The sequence below is a fragment of the Mesocricetus auratus genome, unplaced genomic scaffold (genome assembly GCF_017639785.1).
Source record: "Mesocricetus auratus isolate SY011 unplaced genomic scaffold, BCM_Maur_2.0 Super-Scaffold_6731, whole genome shotgun sequence".
Classification (NCBI taxonomy): Eukaryota; Metazoa; Chordata; class Mammalia; order Rodentia; family Cricetidae; genus Mesocricetus; species Mesocricetus auratus.
Window position 1 is genome coordinate 11,982,993 of NW_024429185.1, and position 24,278 is coordinate 12,007,270.

Consider the following 24,278-nt stretch of genomic DNA (forward strand, 5'->3'; position numbering starts at 1 on the left):
CCCGTGAGTGGGTCTCTGACCTCCACGTGTGCACTGTGCCTGTGCAGGTACACAGGCGACCTCTCTCCCTCTCGCTGCTGGGTTTGGTAGGCACTGCTCCTTTAAGTGATTAGCAGTTCCTAATCGTAACCCAGGGCCTGTGGGAACAAGCCTTGATATACAAACTAAGCTACCCACACTAGCGCCCGGGCCTCCTCTACCCACGGGCATTCCTCTGCCTCATTGCCCAGGGCCAGGTGCCAGGCATCTCGAGACCACCCCAACAGCCTAAAGCTGCTAAACTTACTGAGTGTTCATCCCCTGCAGCTGGGATTTCCTGCAAAAATCCAATACAAGCAGCGACCTAAATATTTCCTTTGTTCCTTTCTTCTGTCTCCTGACCACTCCAAGTTACTTTGTTTTTATTTTTTTTTCCTTTACTGGCCTTGAGGGTTGAGCCCTGCTTCTTGAATTCTCTTGAGTCTTAGTATAATAAACAGGACTTTTCTGAGCATCCCTTGGCCCTACTTGCAGCTCTAGCTGAACTCGGGAGGCAGAGGCAGGTAGAGCTCTGTGAGTTCGAGACCAGCCTGGTCTACTGAGTGAGTTCCAGGACAGCCGGAGCCACACAGTGAAACCCTGTCTTGAAAGAACAAACAAAATACAAAGTGTAGCTCAAGGTAGTTGCTGCATTACAGTCATGCTGGCTTCGTGGTATGCTTGAAGGAAGGGATAGGAAGCGACAAGGACACAAAATGACAACGGGTATGTGCCTCCCCCAAGGGTAATCGAACAGAAGTTTCTTTGAACACTTTAGCTTATATCTCAGCAAAATCCCAGTAGAGTCCCGGAAATGGTGGCATGTCTCTAGAACCCTGGCACTGAGGAGGCTGAGGCAGGAGAATCTGGAGTTTGAGGCCAGCCTGGTCTACACATCCATACTGTGTCTCACACAATGACAACCAAACCTAGCTTAGAAGACAGCTGTATCTGACTCAGAGGCCGGGAAGATGAGCTTTTAAACTAGTCCCAGATACTAGTTTTTATAAGAGACAAGACATGGGACAATGTCAAGTGCCTGGTCAATTTCACTTTTGGGATTTGGTTCTGATCCTTAGAAGCTCTTTACATGTAAAGGCAATATCTTGTTGTCTGCTACAGGGATTACAGCAGCAGTTCCCAGCCTTCCTGATGCTGCCACCCTTTAATACAGTTCTCATGTTGTTATTTTTGTTGCTACTTCTTAACTGTAATTTTGCTACTGCTATGAATTGTAAATACGTGTTTTCTGATGACCTTTGGCAACTCCTGTGAAAGGGTCTTCCGACTCCCCCTAAAGCGGTCTCAGCCCATGGGTTGAGAACTGCTGAATTACATTTCCCCCCATCATTCTTTTGACTTTGGTTATGGTGTAGATACTTCAAATTTTCTCTTGAAATGACGAGTTTTGTTTGTTTTTGTTCTCTTCTACAGATTCTGGGTTTGAGTCCTATTTAGGAAGGCTTTCTCATCTCTCTGTCTCTCTCTCTCTCTCTCTCTGTCTCTCTCTCTCTCTCTCTGTCTCTCTCTCTGTCTCTCTCTCTGTCTCTCTCTCTCTCTCTCTCTCTCTCTCTCTCTCTCTCTCTCTCTCTCTCTCTCTCTCATTATTCCCTTACAAGCATTCCAGCCTTCCAGCCTTGAAAGATTCAACTCCAAGGTCAGCAACCTCTTGGAACCAAACATTTTGTCTAAGGTGAAAGCAACAGCAGTGGTGTCTGGCTCACTGGTCGTAGCTGGGATAATTCCCTTATCTTTGGAGACTTAATGGTACCACGGAATTACTTAGTCTGACTCTCTACAATATAGGGAATGGGGACTCAAAGAGTAATGTCACCTGCAGTCCCCTTACACATCATCTCCAGACCCTCCTGTGGGACAAGAATCCACACTGAGCAAGTTCTGCATGGTGTTCTGAAATGGAACTCTAGACTGAATCAGAGTGGTTTTTTTGTTTGTTTGTTTGTTTGTTTTGTATCAAGATAGGGTTTCTCTATGTAGCTTTGGAGCCTGTCCTGGAACTCGCTTTGTAGACCAGGCTGACCTTGAACTCAGAGATCCGCCTACGCTCTGCCTCCCAAGTGCTGGGATTAAAGGTGTGAGCTACCACACCTGGCAAATCAGGGTTTTGACGTGTGAACATGTGTGCCAGGGGTGCCAATTTCCTCATGGAGTTGAAAACCGACATATACTCCTCCAAAAACTCAGCTACCAATAGCTTATGGAGGACTGGAAGCTTCTCAATAGACATCAGCAGTTGATTAACATATTATCTTACATGTTTCATACTGTGAAAATTATGTGCGGACACTGTGGACCACCAGTGTTGGTGGCCGCTCACTTCCTGGCAAGAGGAAGGGTCACGCGTCCATCACGTGATCACAAGGTGGTTTAAACAGGTGCCACGGCTAGCTCCTCCAGGTGGCCACAGGCTCACTGCCGGCACTTTGATGCAGTTATGATTTATGCTGCATCTTATGTCTATGAGCATCTCTCTCTTTTGTCTTTGCGTTTCTTCATTTCAGCTGCAGATAGTGCCTTGGACAGTCTGTGTGTAAGTTTTGATAAATTTTTAACTTCTTTAAAAATAACAGGTCTGTGTGTGTTTTATGGTAGTAAACGGTAGACTGTTATCTACATACATTGTATGTTTTTTGGTTTTCCTTGATATTGTTAGGATTTGTGGTCTGTCTCCCACCCCAACTGTTACAAATCTCTAAATCTTATATATACAGTGGACCTGCCCAGTTCAGAACTGCATTGTTCAAGGGTTAACTGTAAAAGGAAAAACAAATCTATCAGCCAGAGACAGGTATATTAAAGCTGTCACTGTTGACTTTGGCTGGTCGCTATTCAGTCTAATAGCTCCTTCCTGTGTCTGCTGATAAGGGCCTGTGCGGTAGGCAGAGAGCAAAGTCCCAGGCACTCCCTAAAGTCTGGATCCACAGGAGAGTCACTCCCCCTTGCCAAACTTGGACACTGGCTAACCTCCTTTGTAAGTATACTCCGGTTTATTTTCAGAGACAGACAAGTTCCCTTTCTTGGAGTGTTTTCAGTTGGACTTTCCTTGATAAGGGCAGTTTAATTGCTTTAAAACACATTAAAAAAATAGCTTCACAGGAGCCAGCAAGATGGTTCAGTGGGTAAAAACACTTGATGTGGAAGCTTGATGATCCGAGTTAGATCCCCAGAACACACAGTAGGAGAAGTGACTCTGATCAGGTTCTTTTTTAATATGCATGCCCCTGCCCCGTGCACGCGTGTGAGTGTGTGTATAATAATAATAATAACACACAGTAGGAAAAGTGACTCTCACCAGGTTCTTTTTTAATATGCATGCCCCTGCCCCATGCACGCGTGCGAGTGTGTGTGTAATAATAATAATAATAATGATAATGATAATGATAATGATAATGGTAACAATGGTTGAGATGGCTCAGCAGGTAAAGGTGCTTACTATGCAAGCCTGGAAGCCATGTAAAGGTAGGAGAAAACTGACTGTCATTTGACTTCCACACAAATGCTGTGGCACACATACTACATACATACACTAATGAAAAAATATATAACTTCCCATGGATACATACAAACAAGGAGTTAAATAACTTGAAGCATCTCTTTTAAAAGCTCTTTCCAAATATAAACTCTAGTGCTGTTCTGACTTCTAGAGGCATTACAAACTCGGTTAACACACTCACTGACTTCTACAGGCAATGCAAACTCGGCCCTACACCTGGCACGATGGTTCGTGTCTAGAGTTTTGAGGGAGATTTAGAGTCTAAGTCAGGAGGATCACTTAAGCCCAGGAGCTTAAAGGCAGCCTGGCCTACACGATGAAATGCCATCTCAAGAAAAAGAAAATGTCTTTTTATTATAGGAACAGAAAATTAAGTGTGCAGCACTTGTAAACAGGGTGTTAGTCTGTTCCTTTGGAATGCACTTAGACCCCGAAAGGCATTTAGTCTATAGCATATGCCCTGCAGGGAGGAGGTAAAAGATTTTGATTTAAATTTGATGAAACTAATATTACACATTTAAACATAACATGGCACATTCCTTTAATCCCAGGACTCTGGGAGACAGAGGAAAGCAGATTTCTGTGAGTTTGGGGTCAGTTTGGCCTACATAGCAAATTCTAGGTAAGCTAGTTACATAGAGATAATGTCTTAAAAAAAAAAAGAAAGAGAGACAAAGAGAGAGAAGGCGAGAAGGACAGATTAGACGTTTCAAACTGTGACACATTCTTCTTGGCCCCGCACGTACACCAGTGTGACACTCAGGGCAAGAGCAGGAAGGGATGATGTCATAATTGGCCCACACAGGCAATTACAGAGGGAGCTTCTGGCTTGGCTACAGTACCACCTAGAATTACTGATCTTTAATTCTTACAAGTAATTTGATATGGTAACCCAAAGTCACTAGAGAAACATACTTTTACACAAGACTTCTGTGGGCCTTTCATGTCCGGGGAGATTAAAATCATGCTGAGCCGAGGGACCGCGTTCCCACGCCACACCAGACCTGTGGTGGCCCTGTGTTTGGCTTGGGCTCCGCTGCTCCCACACTTAGAAATTGTGCGCATGCTAGGTTATTTTAGGAACCCTGGAGGGACAGAGCTCAGCAAGTGTTACAGACTACCTTCCGAGACCCAGAAACTCTTTGAAGAGTTTAGACTTCTTGGGGAAACTAAGCAATTAAGGTTTGTTTGGGAGGGAAAATAAATCACACCCTTCAAACTGACCATCACAGGAGGCACCTGCAGTCTGGGCTGCACACAAAGACTTTTACCACTTAGAAATTAAGCCAAAGAATCAACAAATTAGTTAAAAAAAGAAACTAAGGCAAAAGTGACCAAGCTTTAAAAATTGTCTGTCTGTCTTTGTGTGTCTCTGTGTGAGTGTGTGCGTGTGTTTGTGTTGCTGGGATGAGACCTCTACCTCTCACATGTCTGACTGTCTGTTCCTGTGTATGTGTGCACACGCGTGTGCAAGCGTGTGTATGCTTGCACGCACAATGACTGAAGAGGTCAGAAGGGCCCCCTGGAGCTGGAACACAGGCAGCTGTGAGCTGACCAATGTGAGAACGGAGTTCAAATCCTCTGTGCGAGCACGCCACACACTTAACAGCCGAACCACCCCTCCATCCCCAAGGGGCTTTATATTGTTCATTTTAAAGAACAAATCCTTCAAAGATTGATACAAAGGACATGGAAGGGTTGAACATCAAGTTTTAATAATGAAACCTTTTATCCAGTCCTCAAAATTAACATAAATGGAATGATAAATTGCAATTTTATCATTACCACCACTGTGTAACAAGCCCTTGTTACAACATCCATCTAGTGTCTCCAAAGAACCCAACAGAAAGCCCACACATTATATCATCTAATGATCTACCAACAGATGAAATTTTAACCAACTTTATACCAGGAAACTATTGCCAGGGATACTTCAATCACAAAGCTGAAAATATGGAGAAACGACATGTTAAAAAAAAAAAGATCATCTTAACTTGTAGTAGTCTTTTTGTTTTTTTAAAATTTCTATAAAATACACTAATTTCCCAAAATAAAGATTATGACACATTTGTGTCAACTCACACAGATGAAAGCTGACGTCAGCTTTTTCCTAACTAAAGTTCATTTCCCCAAACCTTTATATATTACATGAATATCCAAGTAAAGTATTTTTTTTAAAAAATTCAACACAAAGGAACATAATATACAGTGTTTTTATATAAAAATGATTAACAGGAATGACTGCACTTCCAACCACATTACATATCTTTTTAAGACAATAGAATCTCTCGCCATTACTTGGTTCTTCAGTTCATTTCAATATTTCCCAGCTACTCTTTTCTTAAAGTTGAAAAGGAAAAGGGAAAAGGTTGGTTGTATGTTGACCTCCTTACTCCACTTACCCAGGAGAGAACTGTTAGAACAAGCACTCATTCACTACCAGGCTGTCTTTCTTCCAGCTGTTTTCAGGGCCGCCAGACCCACAGCTGGGAGGAAACTGGAAGAAGACACTGCCGGACATCAAAGGATGGGCTATAAAAAGATGGCCTCGGCTGGACCCCGCCACAATTGTAAGGTGTGGGCACAACCCCTCCCAGCAAGCCTTGCAGAGCGTTATTAACACGGTCACAGGAGCCAGCGGCCCCCTGGATAGACTCGGGCCCGGCACCTCAGTCGGCTGGGAGAACACACATATATAAATAACATTGTAACTACCCGCTGGCTGCCTAACCTGTGCCTTCATCGGAGAGCGAGCGAGCCAGCACACCCAAGACATCCCGGTCAGTAGTGGTGGTGTGCAGACAAGAGAATGCTGTTTATTTATTTCTTTTTTAAAACCTCCTGTTATCGGTCAGCTCTGGGTGAAAACTGGAATAACATATCCGCACCATGCACAGTCCATGTCACTGTGGGAATCCGGTAACACATGCAAGATGGCGGAGGAAATCACAATGGATCGATGGGAACTTTCACAGCGTTTCTTACAGCCTCTGACTTCAGCACGAGTGCATCTCCTACCGCCATGGCCTCACGAATTTTCACTGTGTCTTGGGCATGCAGACCACTTGAGGGTAAAAGGGGGGATTACATTTCAAAGTCATTCACACACAGCGACTACAACTTCAACTTGCTCCTACTTCCCAGCCAACACACCGGACTGCTTGTGTCAGCACACAAATACGTGTATTTTTAGTCAACGTTGTGCTTTTATTTTCCTTCCTACTTCACCCACTTTGTTCCGGGAAAATGAAAAGACCCACAAAATGAAATCGAGGATTAGGGCTTGGGGTTGGTCTCTGAACGGAGGAGACAGATGGGGACTCACTAACATCTCTAGCCGGGAGTCTCCCCACCCCAGGCTGGAACCGAGTCAGTCGTCTGTTTGGAAAACTGACATTTTTGTCTCAAAGAAGCAAAATATAACTGGGGGGAAGGGGACCGAGAGCAGGGGAAGGGGGTGCATTCTACGTCAAAAAGAATCTCCTGCTCTCAACGGGAGAGAACCCAGCTTCTCCTTAGCCATCATTTCATAAATTAATAGTTTTTAAAAATCATAATCCAAAGAATTTGCTATTACAAGAAAGTTCAAGTTTTAAAAAAAAGGCAAATAAATTAGTTAAGCCGTGTAAACAATTGTCCATTTTAGTTATACATCTTTAAAAAAAAAAAAAGACATTTCTCTGTATAGCCCATTAGACAGCACAAGGCACACTTTACACATCAGAACCCCGAGGGGGCGGGGCCCACACTGGCGCCGCCTTCACTCTGCCACCGGGGCTCCGGAGTGCCTGTCCTTGCTCAGCTCCTGAAGATCTGGGAGTCCATGGATGTGCTCTTCCTAACGACGCTGCTTTGTGCTCTTCAGTCATGTGGTGCGATGGCACCCTGGCTCGGCGTGGCGTCTCCTCAGATGTTTTCCACAAAGCTCCCCGGGAAAAGGCCCGTCTTCCCGTTTCTTTGTAGCGTGCCTTTGAACCAGCCATCCTCTCGCTTTTTATGAACAAACACGATGTCGCCTTCTTTGAGTTCAAGTTCTGCCTCACTCTGAGGAGGATAGGAAACCACCACCCTATGCCTACAAAAGAGAAGCAGACTCTTCAGATGATCAGTTAAAAACGACGCACCGCCAGTCTGCAGGAGTTATTCGTGAATTTACAAACGACCATAAGACTTGAAATACGGTTGTAGCTTGGCATTAACAAAGACCGAGTCTGAGTATTCGATTCAACCCACTAGTGACGGCCAGGCTGGTATGGCTGAGTTGCCCACACAAGGGAGAAAACTTTTGTCTATTTCCAGTATTTGTATTTTGGTCATATCAAAGATATCGAAGGCTATGTTTTGTATGGATTCTTTTTTTTTTTTTTTTTTTTGGTTTTTACCAGACAGGGTTTCTCTGTATTGTTTTGGAGGCTATCGGCCCAGCCCGGCCTCGAACTCACAGAGATCCACCTGCCTCTGTCTCCCGAGTGCTGGGATTAAAGGCATGCGCCACCACCGCCCGGCTCTTTATTTTTTTAAATTTACTTACTTATTTATCGATTGATTGATTGATTGATTGTGTATGTGGTGCTCTGCCTGCACGCCAAAAGAGGACACCAGGTCTCATTACAGATGGTTATGAGCCACCACGTGGCTGCTGGGACTTGAACTCAGGACCTCTGGAAAAGCAGCCAGTGCTCATAACCTCGGAGCCATCTCTCCAACCTTGTATGACTCTTAGTTGGGGACCCGTTTCTGTCCTACCCTCTACTCCAGGAAGAGACGAGTAGATTCGATTTTGGAGCTCATGGTATCTACGAGTTGTTTCCTACAGGCTGTGTGGGCTCTGTCCTGCCTTCCCACTATGAGCTGGGGTAGGCGGGATGCCAGGTCTGCTGCCTGGGTATAGACCTGGAGGGACACCTTCGGAATCCTTATACTGAGCCTGATATCCAGGAGGCAGAGGTTCTTTGGAAGTTTGCCTGCCTTACATGGCTCATCCCCTGTTGAGAAGAAGGTCCCAAGGTCCACACCGAGAGTAGAGAACTGTGGGTTCAAATTTCGTCCACCACCCCCAGTCATGATGTTGACATTCCAGCCGCCATTAGTCCCAACCTATTTGCTTGTCCTCGGTTCCCGACTCAGATGCTGAGCGGAAAGAGGTATAGCTTAGATTCCCTAGCAGCCTTGTGGATTGGCATCGAGTAGCCTCGGCCTCCATCCCCGCTTGCTTTCTCAGTCAAAGTGGGTGGTGGTGGTATACTGCAGCCATTTCTCGGTCACCCTTGCCTCCGCTGCTCTCGAGCTCACATAGCTGCCTTGTACGCTGCATAGGGGCGTCCTGTGGCAGTGTGATTTCAGAGGCTAGGTGACTGAAGATAGGAAAGATAGGGAGGCTACTGGACCCCCCCCCTAAGGAGGACGCCACATAAGGAACTGAAGCTTCTTCCCCAAATGAGTCAGCAGTCACAGGAAGGAGCCGCCTTAAACCTGGACCCTCCAACCCCAGCGAGCATCTGTACAGCCTGGTTTTTCCTCCAGTCCCCAATCCCCACCCCATAGCAGCAAGAATCTACCCACATTAGGGAAGATCACAGCAAGGGGTCTCATTTTTCACAAAAGCTAAGCAGCTGCCCAACCATTACTCTGCTCCCTGGGGCACCGGGACCAGTTTACCCTCTGAAGTCCGCATCGAAAGCACAGCGCTAGGTTGGTCCAACCTTTCCAAGAAAGGTGTAGCCAACTCAGACATGAGAATTTACAGACAGGTCAGTCAAGTGCAGAGCAGGGGAAGAGATGGGCCGTGGGGGGAGGGGAACTGACAGTCTTCATGGTCACTCAGAGCATCTTAACTTTCAGCCGGTTAACACGCTCTCAGTTTCCTCGACTGGGAAATGGGCCTACAATATAGGCAATATATTTCACAAGCAGCAGAATGAGATTATAAGTGATGTCTTCAGTATGGTGACACACAGAGTTCCACCCCAGAATGTCAGCTTCTACTTTCAAGCATGTGGCTTACTCAAGAGTACCCAGGGGACTGGAGGGGAATTTTTAAGGCCTGGGCCAGCCCATAACTAACAGATGAACTCAGGCCACAAGCTAAGGAAAATCCCGACACTGAGAGTTCACGCACTTTAGAACGACATAGAGCATTGGAATCCTTTCACTGACATCTTTAAAAGTAAACTCACAACTTCATTTGTGGGCTGATCTCAAGGAAGGACCCAGATGTGATTTCTCAGGTCTGATGCCAACAGGCTAAAAATCCACATAAAAAAGCAATGATGTAGTTGCCATTTGGGGCGAGTTAAAATTTAAGCAAAGCTTTGCAGTCAGTCTTAGAGGAGAATGTACCACCGAATGAAAGCATATTCCAAGTACATCTCTCATGAGACGCATTTCTGACTGACAGTCTGCAAGCTGCTTTAAGGTGAAAGGGAACAAAAGTAGTTTGAAAAACTCGAAGCGAATTAGATTAATATTTGCATTTTACGAAAATGCACTAAACCAATTTTGCCAGAGAATTCAGAGCTAGAATGGCTGCTGGGTTAAGAACATTATCTTCCTGCCAAGTTCCCAGTGGGAGCAAATTTTCATTGCTAAGTTATAGACCTCGAGGGGGAGGGGTGGAGTGAGAAACCCCGTGCATAATGGAAACTGTGACACAGTCATCGTCATGTGAGGACTACCAGGTGCAGCAGTGACAGACTCTACTCAGAAGCCTTCCAGCTCAGCCCTTGGCCTTGAGCCCTGTGGGGTGGTTTGTACTGAGACTTCTCACATAGACCCCGAAAAGCCAAATGCTGGCAGGATAGCCCGGTGAGCTCAGGCACCAAAGAGCTCTGCCAAGCAGAACATTTACAGAGACCAGCAAACAGATGTACGACACAGCTGTGGAGGCCTACGTCTGCTGCCCTGCCCTCTGTCTCGCTGGATTTATGCTTGCCTTTGTGGGAATAGAGATCCTGGGCTCTTCTGGACACCTTGAACCAAAGCCACGTTCTCTGCGCCGGCTGTGGCACCTGCTGAGCCTCCTTTAAAGCCAGCACCCTATCCTTTCTCTTCAAGGTCATCCTGGCTGATGACCTCACTATGTCCCATGCCCTTTCTTCTAGCATCGGATTTCTTCCTGTCCCCAACCCATTCCACACACAACTCTAAGATTTCTATTACGAGACTCCACCTGTAGGTCCCCATTGTGAGAAATAATTAGCAGGCTCTCACGTCTGTCAGGGTAATCCTCACGCTGCCACACAAAGCCCTCAACGATCTGCCCTTGATCCTGCTCTACGGCTATAGCTGCTCTCTTCATCACAGACATTCTAAACACTCCCTGAAGCCTCAATATGTCTCCTCAAGCGGAGCCTCACCTGTCCTACACCACGTACTGGCTCACGCAGCTCCTTGCATGGGGAATTGCTTTGACAATATCTCTCTCCATCCATGCCCTATCAATCTCTCAAGATCTGGCTCCAAATCTCCCTCCATAAAACCTCTGGCCCCGTACCTGGAAGTCATTTCATGCTTGACTAAATCCCAGAGGACCCCATGTGTGTTTCTCGCAGCACTCAGCTCAGTCCACCCTGGATTTTTACCATCTGTGTTCCCCGCTTGTGGGGCGATGCCAAATTCCCTCTGTCCGCCTCACGCGACCAAGTGGAGAACATAAGATGATTCTTATCGAGTATATCCAGTGACTAAGAGAGCTAATCACATAGCAAGCATTAAAAAAAAAATGTACCATGTTCCGTAACACAAATGAAATCCTGAGGTATGCCACAGCATGGAGGAAGTAAGCCACATGAAAAAGGCAAGCCATTCTATGACTCTACTGCTAAGGAACCATCATGCAGACAGAAAACAGAATGGTTTCTTCAGGGGCTGCAGGATGGGGAAGAAACGGGGAGATGTGAAAGATGCAGTTTTCCAGTGTGGGATGAAGAAACATTTCTAGAGATGGACGGTGAGAATGTAGAGACACCCAGCACATCTGATTTCACTCTTGGATAGTGGCAAACTTTAACTACGTTTTATTTTTCCTTTTACTTAAAATAGATTCTATTCTCACATAATATATTCCGATTACAGTTTTCCCTCCGTCTATCTACTTCCAGTTCCTTCCCACCTCCCCTCTCATTCAGGTCCACTCCCTGTGTCTCAGTAGAAAAGAACAGGCTTCTGAGGGATAATAATACAATATAACAAACTATAATAAGATAAAACAAAAACTATCACATTGGTGTTGGACAACACAAACAAGTAGAAGGAAAGGAACCCAAGAGAAGGCACACGAATCAGAGTCCCACTAGTTCTCACAATCGGGAGTCCCATAAAAACATTAAGCTGGAAGCCATAAAATACATGCAGAGGACCTGGTGCAGGTGCGAGCAGGCCCTGGGAGCTCACAGGAGCTTGCTCCTGCTGATTTGGGGGCCTTGTTCTCCTGCTGTCCTCTACCCCCTCTGGCTTAACTCTTTCTGCCTCCACTTCTGCAGGGTTCCCCGAGCCCTGTGGGAGGGATTTGATGAAGACAGCTCATCTAGGATGAGTGTTCAGAGTCTCTCACTCTCTTCGTTATATCTGACTGTGGGTTAACACTATTTTACACAATTAAAGAAAATGAGAGGAATCAATGACTAAAGATAATGGAAACATTAGTAAAAGGGGCAAGACCCACAGAGAGTGAAGGAACGCAAGACAGCAGGGGTCTGGGGTGTGTGTGTGTGTGTATGGGTGTGAGAGAAAGGAGGGAGGGGTGGGGGAGGAGAGGGAAGGGATGACGAGCCCTCTGGCTATGGGAAAGGACACTGGTCCCTTTGAACAAAGCACACTGGGTGTGGTTTGTTTCTACTCTGAACCTCTAGGAGGCTATGACAGGCACAAGGATGGAGAAGGAGAAAGACTCTTGTTGTTGTATGAAGAAGGTACCCTACAGACAACGACACACTTCCCGTTTGGGTCATAGCATCCTAACCGGCAGCCTTCGGTTTGTTCTTTAATTTTATTTTTCCCTGCCTTCATTGCCTGTCTGTAGTTCCCATGCTGTCATTTCCAATCTGCCCTCATATGACTGCAATGAGTCCCCCGGTGACTTTGAGAAGCACTCTATCAACCCGGTCTGTGTGAGTTACCACTTACTGCTTCCTGCCGGTCGCCACAGCAATCTAAGATCCAATTAAGTATTTTACTGGCAAAACCACACTAGCTGGCTTTGTATCATGTGCAAGGTCCAAATAAATTATGTCCATTGCTTCACCCAGTGGGTTCATTGTCACTGACTCAAAGAAATTAATCATGCTGGTTAAGCCCGACTGCCTCTCAGTAAATCTACCACTATCCAATTTGTATGTTTCTAAGAGTGCTTGTTTAATCCCTGAACAAAGACCATGGGTTCTTTCCCAATTTAGGGTATGTGGCTACTGCTTTAATTCTTAAACTTAAAAATACACACAGGTAAAATGGACTTGCTATACTTCTCTAAGCCATCTGTGTAAACGTGTGTGTGTGTGTGAGTGTGTGTGCGCGCACGTGCGTGCGTCAAGTCACACGTACTTTTATTTTCCATCTTCTAAAATATTTTATTTCTACTTTCACTCTGCAATTTCCTAATTATTTTTCCTCCATCCCTCTAAAATAGAGCCTAGAAATATTTGTTCTGCTATCTGCGCTGTCGTCAACTACAGATCCTCCGCTTCCAGGGTACCATTCTATTTCTTGCTTGCAGCAGTTTCTCTCACAAGCACAAAAGAATCCCTTTGTTCCCCGGGAGAATTTCTCTCAGCTCGCACCAAGACCTGTCAACACACCTCAAGGTTCATCCCTCCTCATTATGAGACGGTGCCTCCTCACACCGCCATGTGACTGCTCCTTCCCCCATTGACGGCTGCCTCAGACGCTATTTTTTTTTTTTAACTTTACCCACTCCCCTACTTGCTCTTGCCGTATCCCCTGGATGAATGTGGGCTCACTCTGCCTCGGCCTCACCCTGAAACACGTTGTCATGAGAGTCCCTCAGACCAAGTCCCACATGAGGAACCCTGGGCTGGTGTGCACCCTGTGGGCAAAGGGACAGAGCACTTCAAGTGCGTCCTGGGTCACCCTTCCTCCATTTGTGTTGAAAGTTTCGAAACACGCAAACAGGTAATCTCTAAATGAAACGCTTGCTAGGTCTCTATTAACCCAAACCCCCCACCCCCCTCAGCTAACAGAGCACTTTCCCATTGTTTTTACAGTCAGGCAGACTTAAGCATCCAAGCTAAATAAATACCATCACCAGCACTGTGCGAAGGCAAAGGTTGCTGAGGCTGGCCATTACATTTAATATTCCGTTGAGCATATGGATTATAAAAATATAAAGTTGGGCTGAAATTTTTCCTAAGGACCCCCTTCTCTCTCCTAAAAATTGAAATGGCGATATAAAAACCTGCCAGAGATTTCCAGAGTGCCCGGGTCCATCTGTCCCATCATTACGTTTTTCATGTTCCCTGTCTGATGCGCTCCCTCCCTCCCCAAACGCCTTCACCTGTCTGGTTAGCAGCTCTCTTTTCAGATGGCCTAAAAGGCAGAGACCGCTCTTAGAAACAGCAGGAATGCAGAAGCCACAGAGATTGGGGACATCTGGAGATTGAAAAGGAATGCATAATGGGGGTGGCAATGAGGCGTCGGTGCCCAGCCAGGGACTAGGGAGATGTGGGCAAAGCGGACCATCATTCCAGTTACACGGATTCCACAGAGGAGCAGGGACAGTAAAGGGCCCCAGGGCGGGAGGGAAACTGCAGATGAAGGCCTGGAGGAACAGCGGGGACCTCGGTGACTGACTAGAAGCGAGCATATGAGTTAACTGGGCTAGCTCCAGGGGCAAGAGGCTGTGCTGTCCCTGGAAAGCAGTGGCAGAGCTCCGCAGGAGAAAGGCAGACTCCAGAATCAGAGTGTGAGAGAGGGACTCGGTTTCAAAGCTTTCCGAAGAACACAATGGCTGAGGAGAAATCCAGAGGGATCTGTGTGCAGGTGTGTGTGTGTGCGTGTGTGTGTGTGTGCGTGTGTGTACATTTTTAGGGTCATGTGTCATTTCAAAACTGGTTTTTATATCAGTCAGAACTACAGAAAATCATTTTAACTCTTTGTGAAAACCCATAATATAGTACTTTATAAACACTGGTTATTTGATGTTTACCCTCTGCTTTTATAGTTTACTTCTTATTGAAAATGTGCCTCGAAATCATGAGGCTTCAATAAACACGATCATATAGTTCCATTTGAAATACAAAGGAAATGTGAACTTAAGTGATTTTTGTCATGACTATTATTTTTAAGATTTATGTGTGTGTGAGACTGTGTAATGGTGTGTGTGCCCGAATGCAGGTCCCAGAAGAGGTGAGAGGCACCAGTTGATCTGGGGCTGGGGACTGAACTTGGGTCCTCTATAAGAAAAGTGCTTGCTTTTAACAGCTAAGTCACCTCTCGAGCCTAAGTCATTTTAAATGATAGCATTTCACGTGAATTCTCCAATCTACCACATAAAGTCAGGCACAGTGGGGCACCCCAATAGTGCTAGCCAGCCACCGTGGCAGGACTGGGTGGAGGCTACTTGAGTTCGGGACCAGCCAGGGCAACACGAGGAGACGTCATAACTACACCTCTAAAAACTAGAAACTTCAACATTCAAGTCTAGAGAGAATAGCTTGTACAGGAACAAACGGATGAGGCTTAAGTGTCTACATCGTATGAAAACAGAACAGTAATTTGAATGGACTGCATGACGTTTTCTTCGACAATGAGCAGTCGTTAGCTCTCCAGTTTTTATAGTCCTGGTAGATAAGTATCTTATTAAGTACATTTTCTTCCCTAACACATGCTAGACTCCCACGGCTGTGTGAAACAGAATTCCCACTTGTAAGCACTGTTCAAAGCCAGAATCACTAATAAAAGTCTATCATGTTGAGTGTACGAACAAGGAGCGCCACCTGAACCTACACTGTGTTCTTCTGGCTCAGGAGACAGGGAAAAAAATCCTCTGGGTGGCACAATGGTCTGGGTGCTTTACCTCCAGTGGGGAGTGGCGTAAGCTATTAATAAAGCAAAGGATTCCTGTGGTTCTCAACCTGTGGGTTTTGACCCCTTTGGCAAACCTCCACCTCCCAAAACATTTACATTATGATTTACAACAGGAGTACAATTATAGATATGAAGTAGCAACAAAGATTTATAGTTGGGGGTCACCACAACATGGGACTGTATTAAAGCGTCATGGCATTAGGAAGGTTGAGGGCTATTAGATTAGACAGTGATGGGCATGTGTTGATCAATCTGGAGCCCACTGACTGGGAAATAGAGGGAAGGCCAGTGTGTTGGCAGGTAATGAAGGAGGTCGGGTGAGCGGCTTGCTGTAGCAAAGCGGGAGCTTGAATGTCATCACCAGTTTGGCTTGAACTTGTAGGGTCTTCTAGAAGATTATCTCCTCTAGATCAGAATGCGATGTCCAGCCTAAAGCTTGCTATTCCCTTCTTAGTTCTCTCTGAGAGGACAGGGACTCACTCACCTTTCACAAACAACAGGCCTGGCCTCATTCAGGACGGGACCCAGGGAGGAGCAGGCCTGCCGAGGTGGTGGAGCGATGGGCACTGCTGAGTCCAGGGAGCTCGCCTTGCGATGAAAAGCATCCTGGGCTAAGGCTGCTGTCCCAGAGACCACTGGGCCATCTCCATCTGTGAGGCAGGAGCCCGCCCGGCCGTGGCCGCCCCCTAGCGGCAACTCAGGCCCCACTGCTCCCTGCAAGGGCCCCTCCCCTACACCCAGCTCCATGTCCAGGGTGGGTGACGCTGGAGGGGAGACTCGGGGCTTGCGTTTGGTGGAGGCGCCAGAGAGAAGCTTCAGGAGACCTTTTTTTTCTTTCTGGAAAAGAGAAACACGGATATTAGTTGGAGGTCAGAATCGTGTGGCTCCTGTAATCTCCACTTTTTGATTCCATCACGGTTCACACATTACCTTCTGGGCAGTCTTTGTGTAAAGTTAACCTGACGTTTTGTTACTACTTCTCCCTTTCTGCTTGCCTGTTTCTGTCTGTGTTGGACATTCTCTTGTTCATGGCTATCTTCTACTGGGGCAGCAAGATAAACAGATTAAAAAGGTGTAAAACATTTTTTTTTAACCAATTTGTATTTTACTTTGATAAAAGTACAAGTAGCCAGTGAGATGGCTCCGTGGGTTAAGGAGCCTGCCAGCAAGTGGGGAGAGCTGATCTGTCCCCACACCCCATGTGGGAGAGAGAACCAAGGGCTACAGCTGTCCTCTGACATCCACACAGGTACTGCGGCCCGGGAGCATGCATGCACACGCACACACTAAACACAGTCAACGGAAGCACAAATAGATAGGCCAGAATAAAGTGGAAATGTCAGATTACGAGTTTAACTTCTTGAAATACTGCCTGTCCCTGGTTCTTGTATGTGAGTCAACTGCATCCTTAGTTAATGGAAGCCTGACGCCACTCAAGTCCATATCAACACGTCTGAGCCTTATCATTCTCGGGAACGACACCCCAATCAGAGTCAAGAGCTGGAGCACTTCTTACATGTCACCGCCTTGATTAAATTTAAGCAGCCACAGTGACAGGAGCCAACCCATTCCTACTGTGAAAGTACTTCCTTGATTGCAAACCCTGAAGCAGGACCACAACATTTTAAGGACAGTCTCAGTGCGCTGGCATCTTCATGCCTTTTGTTTTTCTGTCGCGCAAACAAATACAACACACACACACACACACACACACACACACACACACACACACACACACACACCGCCCCATCCGCAAATAGGCTCATGCTCTGAAAACCATATTCCTAATCTGTCTCTTGACACTTTCCTTTATTTTTTGCTCTCCAAAGAAAGCCAGATGTTGAGCTAACTACTTTATTCACCAAATCTGCCACTATCCTTTCCAGTCACCGGGTTTAACACTGTCATCATCAGATCTCTGAAACTGTTTTACTGAGATGTCAATGATGCGATAATGTCTTCTGAATAGGAACACTGCCTGCCTGAAAATGACATGTTTCATGGAGAAGTGTTGCTTTAGAATTAAAGCCCACTAACAGATACGGAATAAAGGCTCCAAAGAATATGTAACGCTGAGGAATTCTTCTTGGTAATATGAGTTAGACAGACCCAATAAAACCCCTCCTTGGGGAATGAGTTTCTGTCTACAATAACACGATTCCACTAGAGACAGAATGGCAGAAGACAGGAGGAGCCCAGAGCAGCCGTTATTCGATGATGAGCCAAGATCCCCGAGAAACCACACAGTCTCCAGTTATAAACATTGCTCAGGGCGTGTGGTACTCCATGGGCCAGAAACAGGAAATCAAAGTGTGGGAGGGGCTAGGAGTGGGTGCAAGGGTCATCTATCTCCAGGCTGTCAGCGCCATCTCCTCACCCCTCCCCCACACCCAGATGAGCCTTTTGCATTTTTTCATCTGGTCTCAGCTCGTCTTGCTGGGTTTTGCTTCATTCTCTTACTGGATGTCACATTTTCTGAGGTGCAACAAGGCGCCTTCCAATAAATGACCCCACAAACTTGGACTGCCTGCCTGGGTGTAGGGACAATTATGCAGACCTCTGCATCTCACTCAGTAGGACACCACTGATGTGGAGAGGCCAAAGAAAATATTGCAAGGGAGTAAGATAAAGGGAAGGAATGGAAAATAGCCATAGCGTCAGGGTGGGGTGTTTTGGGTTTCCCGGATCCAGAGGAAGTAAGACAGTGGTCGATAGCCTGATCGCCAATTCTGGGGCAATACTTCTTTGTGGAGCCATCTGTGGTGGGAGAGAGAGGATGTCTGGTAGCTTCAACTTCTAAGGTTGCCAGATGCAGCTGGCTATTCTTCTTACGGTATGAGAAATCACCATCTAATCCCCAGACCCCACAGATTGGTTGAGAACATCAAGTTCACTGATAAATTACAACCTCAGCAAGCCAAGGATAAAGATGCTACTTAAAAGCCCAGATCTGGGCACTCAGAAGAGTATCAGATAAGTGACTTGCGTTCAGGGAGCAGCTTCTAAAGTGATTAAGAAGAAAGATGACTTGGTTCATTGAAAATGATTAAACGCATTAAACACAACTTGCCTTAATGACTTCTAAGGGGTGTGTTATCATCATCAACTGATGTCGACTACCCATGGAGCAGAAGGCAGAGGATTAGAAACCATGGTGGGGTGCAGAAGTTAGGAGGTAGGGAGCCAACACAGGAAAGATGAGGAACTGTGCTATTTATATCATATTCTGATGCTGTATTAGAAGAACAATGTGTCACTGGAGAGAAATAACTTTGCAAGTTCAGACACACTTATTATCCAAGGGCACCTTTGTTTATTTCAAAATCCAACAGCACAAATGGAAAACATAGAAGAATTAATAGTCTACACTTTGGTAAAGTAATCTGGAGAAAATAATGTTAGCATATATGAAAAATGGGGCATATCTTTTCTGAGGAACCTCAATAACTCATCTCTGGGGGGGTTACCTAGAAGTCATTGTTAGATGAAATGATGTTGTTAGAAACATTTCAGATATGATTTAAAACAGTATCACATGTGAAAAAGGAACTATTTGGATCCAAAATCAATAAGCTGATGGCCAGAGTTACTTTTCTATGCGAAATATTTTCTTGTTGGATTTGGTGACACACTCCTGAAATCCCAGCGGCTTGGGAAACTGATAACAGGGAGATCCCAAGTCGGAGGCTGGCCTGTTCACATTGAGTCTCCCAACAAAAAACAACTTAGCTGTGGGAAAGCAGCTCAGTTACTGAAGCACTGGTCACACAGGCATGAGAAGATGAGAGGAGTTCTCAGAAGGTCTGTAAAAAACTGAGCAAGGTGGTCTGGAAGGTGAAGACGGCTGGCTCTCTGAAGCTGAAGGTCAACCCAGCCCTTCAGCAAGGCCTGTGCCCATCAAAGATCCAGAGATCAAATTTCAAAAACAAGGTAGACAGTTCTTGAGGAGCAACACTGGAGACTGATGCCTGGCCTTCACCTACATACACAAGCACGCGCCTGCGCAGACACACACACACACCTCTATGCATACGAAACAAAGCCAAGCATACAATTCAACAGGGCAGTTTCGTGACAAGTGAGAGTGCTGAGTCAGTCCCTAACACCCATGGCAGCAGGGTGGGGGTAGGGGTGGGGTGGGAGGCACAGATAAAAACAGAGAGACCGGATCATCTATTTAATTCCCACTACTAGATAAATAATAAAAGATGAGTACAGTATAGGAAACATTACACCTGGGCTCTTTCACAAGCAAAATATTTTAAGCAACTCAAAATTAACAACATGCCCTCCCTATATCCTTCCTTCCTTCATCCATCCTTCCTTCCTTCCTTCCCTCCCTCCCATCCTTCCTTTTCTTTAAGGTACATGGAGGAATTAGCAAGAGTCTTCCTGGGCCCACAGGTCAACAATTCAACAATTAGGTAGGGAATCTCAAAAACAAAACAAAACAACAACAAATAAACAATCAGCCTCGTGGTCAAATCTCTCATACTTGGAGCAAATATTTCTGAGTGTCCAACATGAAGCCGGCCATGTGCTCCGCTCTGGGAAAGCTTGTGTCTGGCAGCCACAGGCATGGCTGCATAAGAGGCCCTCTGCCCAAGAACCAGGCAAGGGGAGGGATGAGTCTGGAGGGCAGTGGGGGGTATGGGAGGGCAGTGGGGGCAGGAAAGGCTTCTTGAAGGAAGTCTCCTGAAATGCTAGGGATGACTAAACACCACCAGCTTCAAGTCTTGTTAAATGCTAGCAGGGGGATTTCCATATTTAGTCTTCTCAGCACCCTGATGAGGTAGGAATTAATTATTCCCGTTGCCTGAAGCTCTGAAAGCCTGCCCAAAATCACTGTGCTAGCAAGGGGTAGAAATGAGATTCTACTCTGTGGAATGGTAAGAGCGCCCCCCCCCATTCCCACACCTCCCACACAGGCAGACATTCTGAAGACCAGGTCTGGATCCCAGCAGAGGCAGGGGATGTGGTCATTTATAGATCCCTAAGAAAGTTCCATGACAAGGCATGCCGACATGCTTGCCTTGGATAGCACAACAGAACTGGAAAGAATGAAAATCACCTGGGCAAAGAAAATAACCAGGAAGGCGGGCAGAGGAGATGACAAAAGTGACAGACTCTTCTGTGTGATGATTATCGGAAAGGTCTTCACGCGCAAGTGTGGATCCAGAAGCCTGAGGTCTCCTAAGGGAGACAATCGCCAGGCACGAGGGGCTTGAGGGATCGGAGGCACTAAGTGGTGGCTGTGTGCTCACTGCTGGAAAAATGTCTGACGCTGGGGATACGGCTCAGATGGGGAGAGTTCTTGCTGTGTGGACATGGGGACTTGAGTTAGAAGCCCAGTAACAGGGAAAAGCTGGGTATGGCTGTGCAGCGTCTCATCATTAGAGGACAAAGGCGGGAGAAACCCAAGAAAAGTACCCAGGCAAAGCTGTGAACCGGTGGCTACGGAGGGGACCAGGAATACCATGCACAGAGGAATAGCAATGACAGGGTTGGGACTTCCAGTAGGGCATAATAGAGATGATATTTAAAAACACAACTCAGGAGCTTATCATCAAATAAAGTAATTAAATCAAAGCTGGATAGGGTTTTGACTCCAGAACAATATTATAGCATCTTGTTTCCCTGACCTGAGATTTTTGTGGGCGGAGACTCCCAGATTAAAAAAAAAAAAAAACAACTAATCATATCCATCCAAACGTGATTCCTACAGCGGTTAGCCGGTGGCGGCCCACTGATAATCTGGGTCTGGAGAGCTACACCGTCCCCAGGGCAGCAGGTATGCCTAAGCCATCATCTGAGAATTCCTCAGACTCTGCGTAGCAGATGGTGACGACACAGGAAGCGATGGGAAGACAGGAGCAGAGGACAGCACACTACAGACACCCAGAGAGCTGCCCGAAGCCTCAACCCAAACTTCCATGTCCATCTCCTACTCATTTCCCCTTCAACGCCCCTATAGACTACCCACAGAAAGCAGAGCCGACTGCATCTTCAACTCTAATTCTCATCAACTCCGGGTTGGGGGGGGGCACGTTAAGAAACCAAAGAGGCAGAAATTCGGAGAACTTAGAAGAAAGTTGAAAGAACAGAGGCTCGTGATAAAGTTGAAGAGAACCGATTTTTAAAAGTTTTAAAGAAAATGCACGCACAGCCCGAAGTTCAAAGGGAAAACTGTTGGAAGAGGAATGGGAGGATCCTCAAAATGAATGAAATTCTACAATTGCAAATTATCCTGCGGATGAAAATGTGAGCCCCCCGAGGTATGGCACAATGGGCTCGAAAAGTCTTAAAGGCCACGTACAAAGAGATCAAGGGGAAGGCACATCACGAGGAACAAGGCATGGCCCACAGCAGTGCAAGGAGGCTCAAACTCAGAACGAGTTTAAGCTCCCGAAAATTCTAAGGGATAAAAATTAAAAGACTAAGTCTAACATTACATCTGAAACAAAAAGAACACAGACCTCCTGTCCGGGGTGAACAGCGGCTCTTAGGTAGGAGGAAGAAAGGGGAGGTTAACATGCATACCAGAAGGGGAGACCAAACCCTAACATGGAGGAAGGGAAGAGATCCAAACAGACTCACCTCCACGCAGATAAAATTAACAGCGGAAGTGCAAACTAATAAATTCTGAGCAATTTGGGTGGATCTGAATTCAGGGTCTTTTGCATAGGGAAAGATGAGTATGTTCAGCTCATCAAAGAGATGAGGTGTTATAAAGTTTTTTGGGGGGGTAGTTCTTTGTGGTCACCAGATGATACCAGGGAAATCTGGTTCTCCTCTTGGGGTTCTTAGTTTCATTAGCAAAAGAATTTAAGAACTGGCTTAACAGAAGCCTGAAGACAACTATATTAGAGATTAAAAGAAAAACACAGACGAGATCGGGCGTGTTCAGGGTGGTATGGCCATAGACAAACAATAAGGGCATCTGCTCCACTATGTTCATAGTAGCATTATTTGTAATAGCCGGAACCTGGAAGCAACCTAGATGCCCCTCAACCGAATAGTGGATAGAGAAAATGTGGTACATTTACACAATGGAATACTACTCAGTGGAAAAAAAAAAACCAATGGAATCTTGAAATTTGCAGGCAAATGGATGGCACTAGAAGAAACCATCCTGAGCAAGGTAATCCAGTCACAAAAAGACAAACATGGTATGTACTCACTCATTACAATCCCATTGCCAGTCTAGGAAACAGAACCTTCATCCAGCGACTGATGAAAGCAGAGGCAGATACCCACAGATAAACACTGAACTGAACTCCTGGAATCCAGTGTTAGAAAGAGAGAACTGATGGGCAAAGGAGTTAAGATTGGGCTGGTTTAACCCACAGAAACAGTTGACCTGAACAAGGGGGAGCTCTTGGACCCCAGGTTGATGGCTGTGTGGAAAGCATGGGACTGACCCAGACCCCCTGAATGTGGCTGTCAGTGAGGAGGCCTAGGTAATCTATGGGGCCTTGGGTAGATTTATCACTGGTGTACAAATAGACTTTGAGTGCCCATCCCATAATGAGGGATGCTCTCTCAGCTTGGACTCTTGAAGGAGGGCCTAGGCCCTACCTTAGATGACATGACAGACTCTGGAGATCCACCATGGAGGGCCTCAGTCTACCCGGGGATCAGAGTGGAGATTGGGTGGGAGATGGGGAGGAGGGGAGGGAGAGGGAGCTGGGATTGGCATGTGAAACAAACTTGTTTCTAACTTAAAAAAAAAAAAAGAAAGAAAAACAGGCAGACCAGCCGTAGCCACAGCAGCTGCCTGAAGAAGGGGAAAAAGCAGACTTATAAGTCAGACACGGTGGACAAGGAAGAGAGGGAGGCTTTAGAGAAAGGGTAAGGAAGCTTGAAGAATCAGAGAAAGCATACTTGGAAAGAGACAGAAAAAAAAGAAAGGAAAAGCTGTGCCTTTGTGAGTTAAAAGGGTCAAGACACCCAATATAACCTCATAGCAACCTCACTACAAATTGTAGGAACTGTGCTGGGGGCAGGAATTCTGGGAAGGTAAAGCACAGCATTTGACTAAAGGAATTAGTTAATTCCATCTAACTCTTTATCATGACTTAAGGTGAGCCCACCTTCCTAGGGGCCGTCCCTCCTTTCTAGGGGTGGTCCCTTGACCCACCCAGTTAGGAAGTTAGGACTCCAAGCAGGCTAAAGATTCTATTTCCTGACCAGGAGGTTTTTTTCTAATGGGTCTTAATAGCTGCTCTATGGCAATTTGCAGACCATCTGGGTGACTCTTGGATGGCATTAAAGAAAAGGTTTCTAGGCACTTACAGGCGGAAATGAGACTCTAGGGAGGGGACTCCTGCAGAAGACTTTACTACCTATAAATAGGAGCAGCAGGGATGGAGCAACAATTGGGTCTCTGAGTGGCACCTGGCGACATCTCTTGTGATATGACGCAGCAGGCCAAGTGAGGCTTCCGTCCTGAGTGGCCATGTATGTGTAAGTGATGTGTAGTTGCAGACTTACTGAATTAATACCACCACAAGTGTCTACAGTGACTTTGGAGCAGGTTTAAGAGGGGAAAGTTGAAGTCTGTGACAGGAGGAACCAATGAAAGGCTAAGAGAGAGTACAGTTTCAATTCTGAAAACACCTCAGGGCATCATGTAGTAAAACAGAGCCCTTCTAAGGGCTCTGGAAATGAAGGGAGCACATGGTGAGGCAGTTATACGCTCAATGAA

At 46.1% G+C, this 24,278-nt stretch overlaps 1 protein-coding gene across 4 annotated transcripts in view; it reads right to left on the minus strand.

Moving 5' to 3' along the window:
* Positions 1 to 5,222: 5,222 nt before the first annotated feature.
* Positions 5,223 to 24,278, minus strand: part of Sh3rf1 (SH3 domain containing ring finger 1) — a 158,936-nt gene continuing 139,880 nt past the window's right edge. For all 4 annotated transcript variants that reach the window (XM_040742245.1, XM_040742246.1, XM_040742244.1 and 1 more), the window contains 2 exons: positions 16,056 to 16,408; positions 5,223 to 7,607 (listed from right to left, as the gene is read on the minus strand). In XM_040742245.1, coding sequence (XP_040598179.1) covers positions 7,439 to 7,607; positions 16,056 to 16,408 — 522 coding nt within the window. In that variant the 3' untranslated portion in view covers positions 5,223 to 7,438. The remainder of the gene's footprint in view (positions 7,608 to 16,055; positions 16,409 to 24,278) is intronic.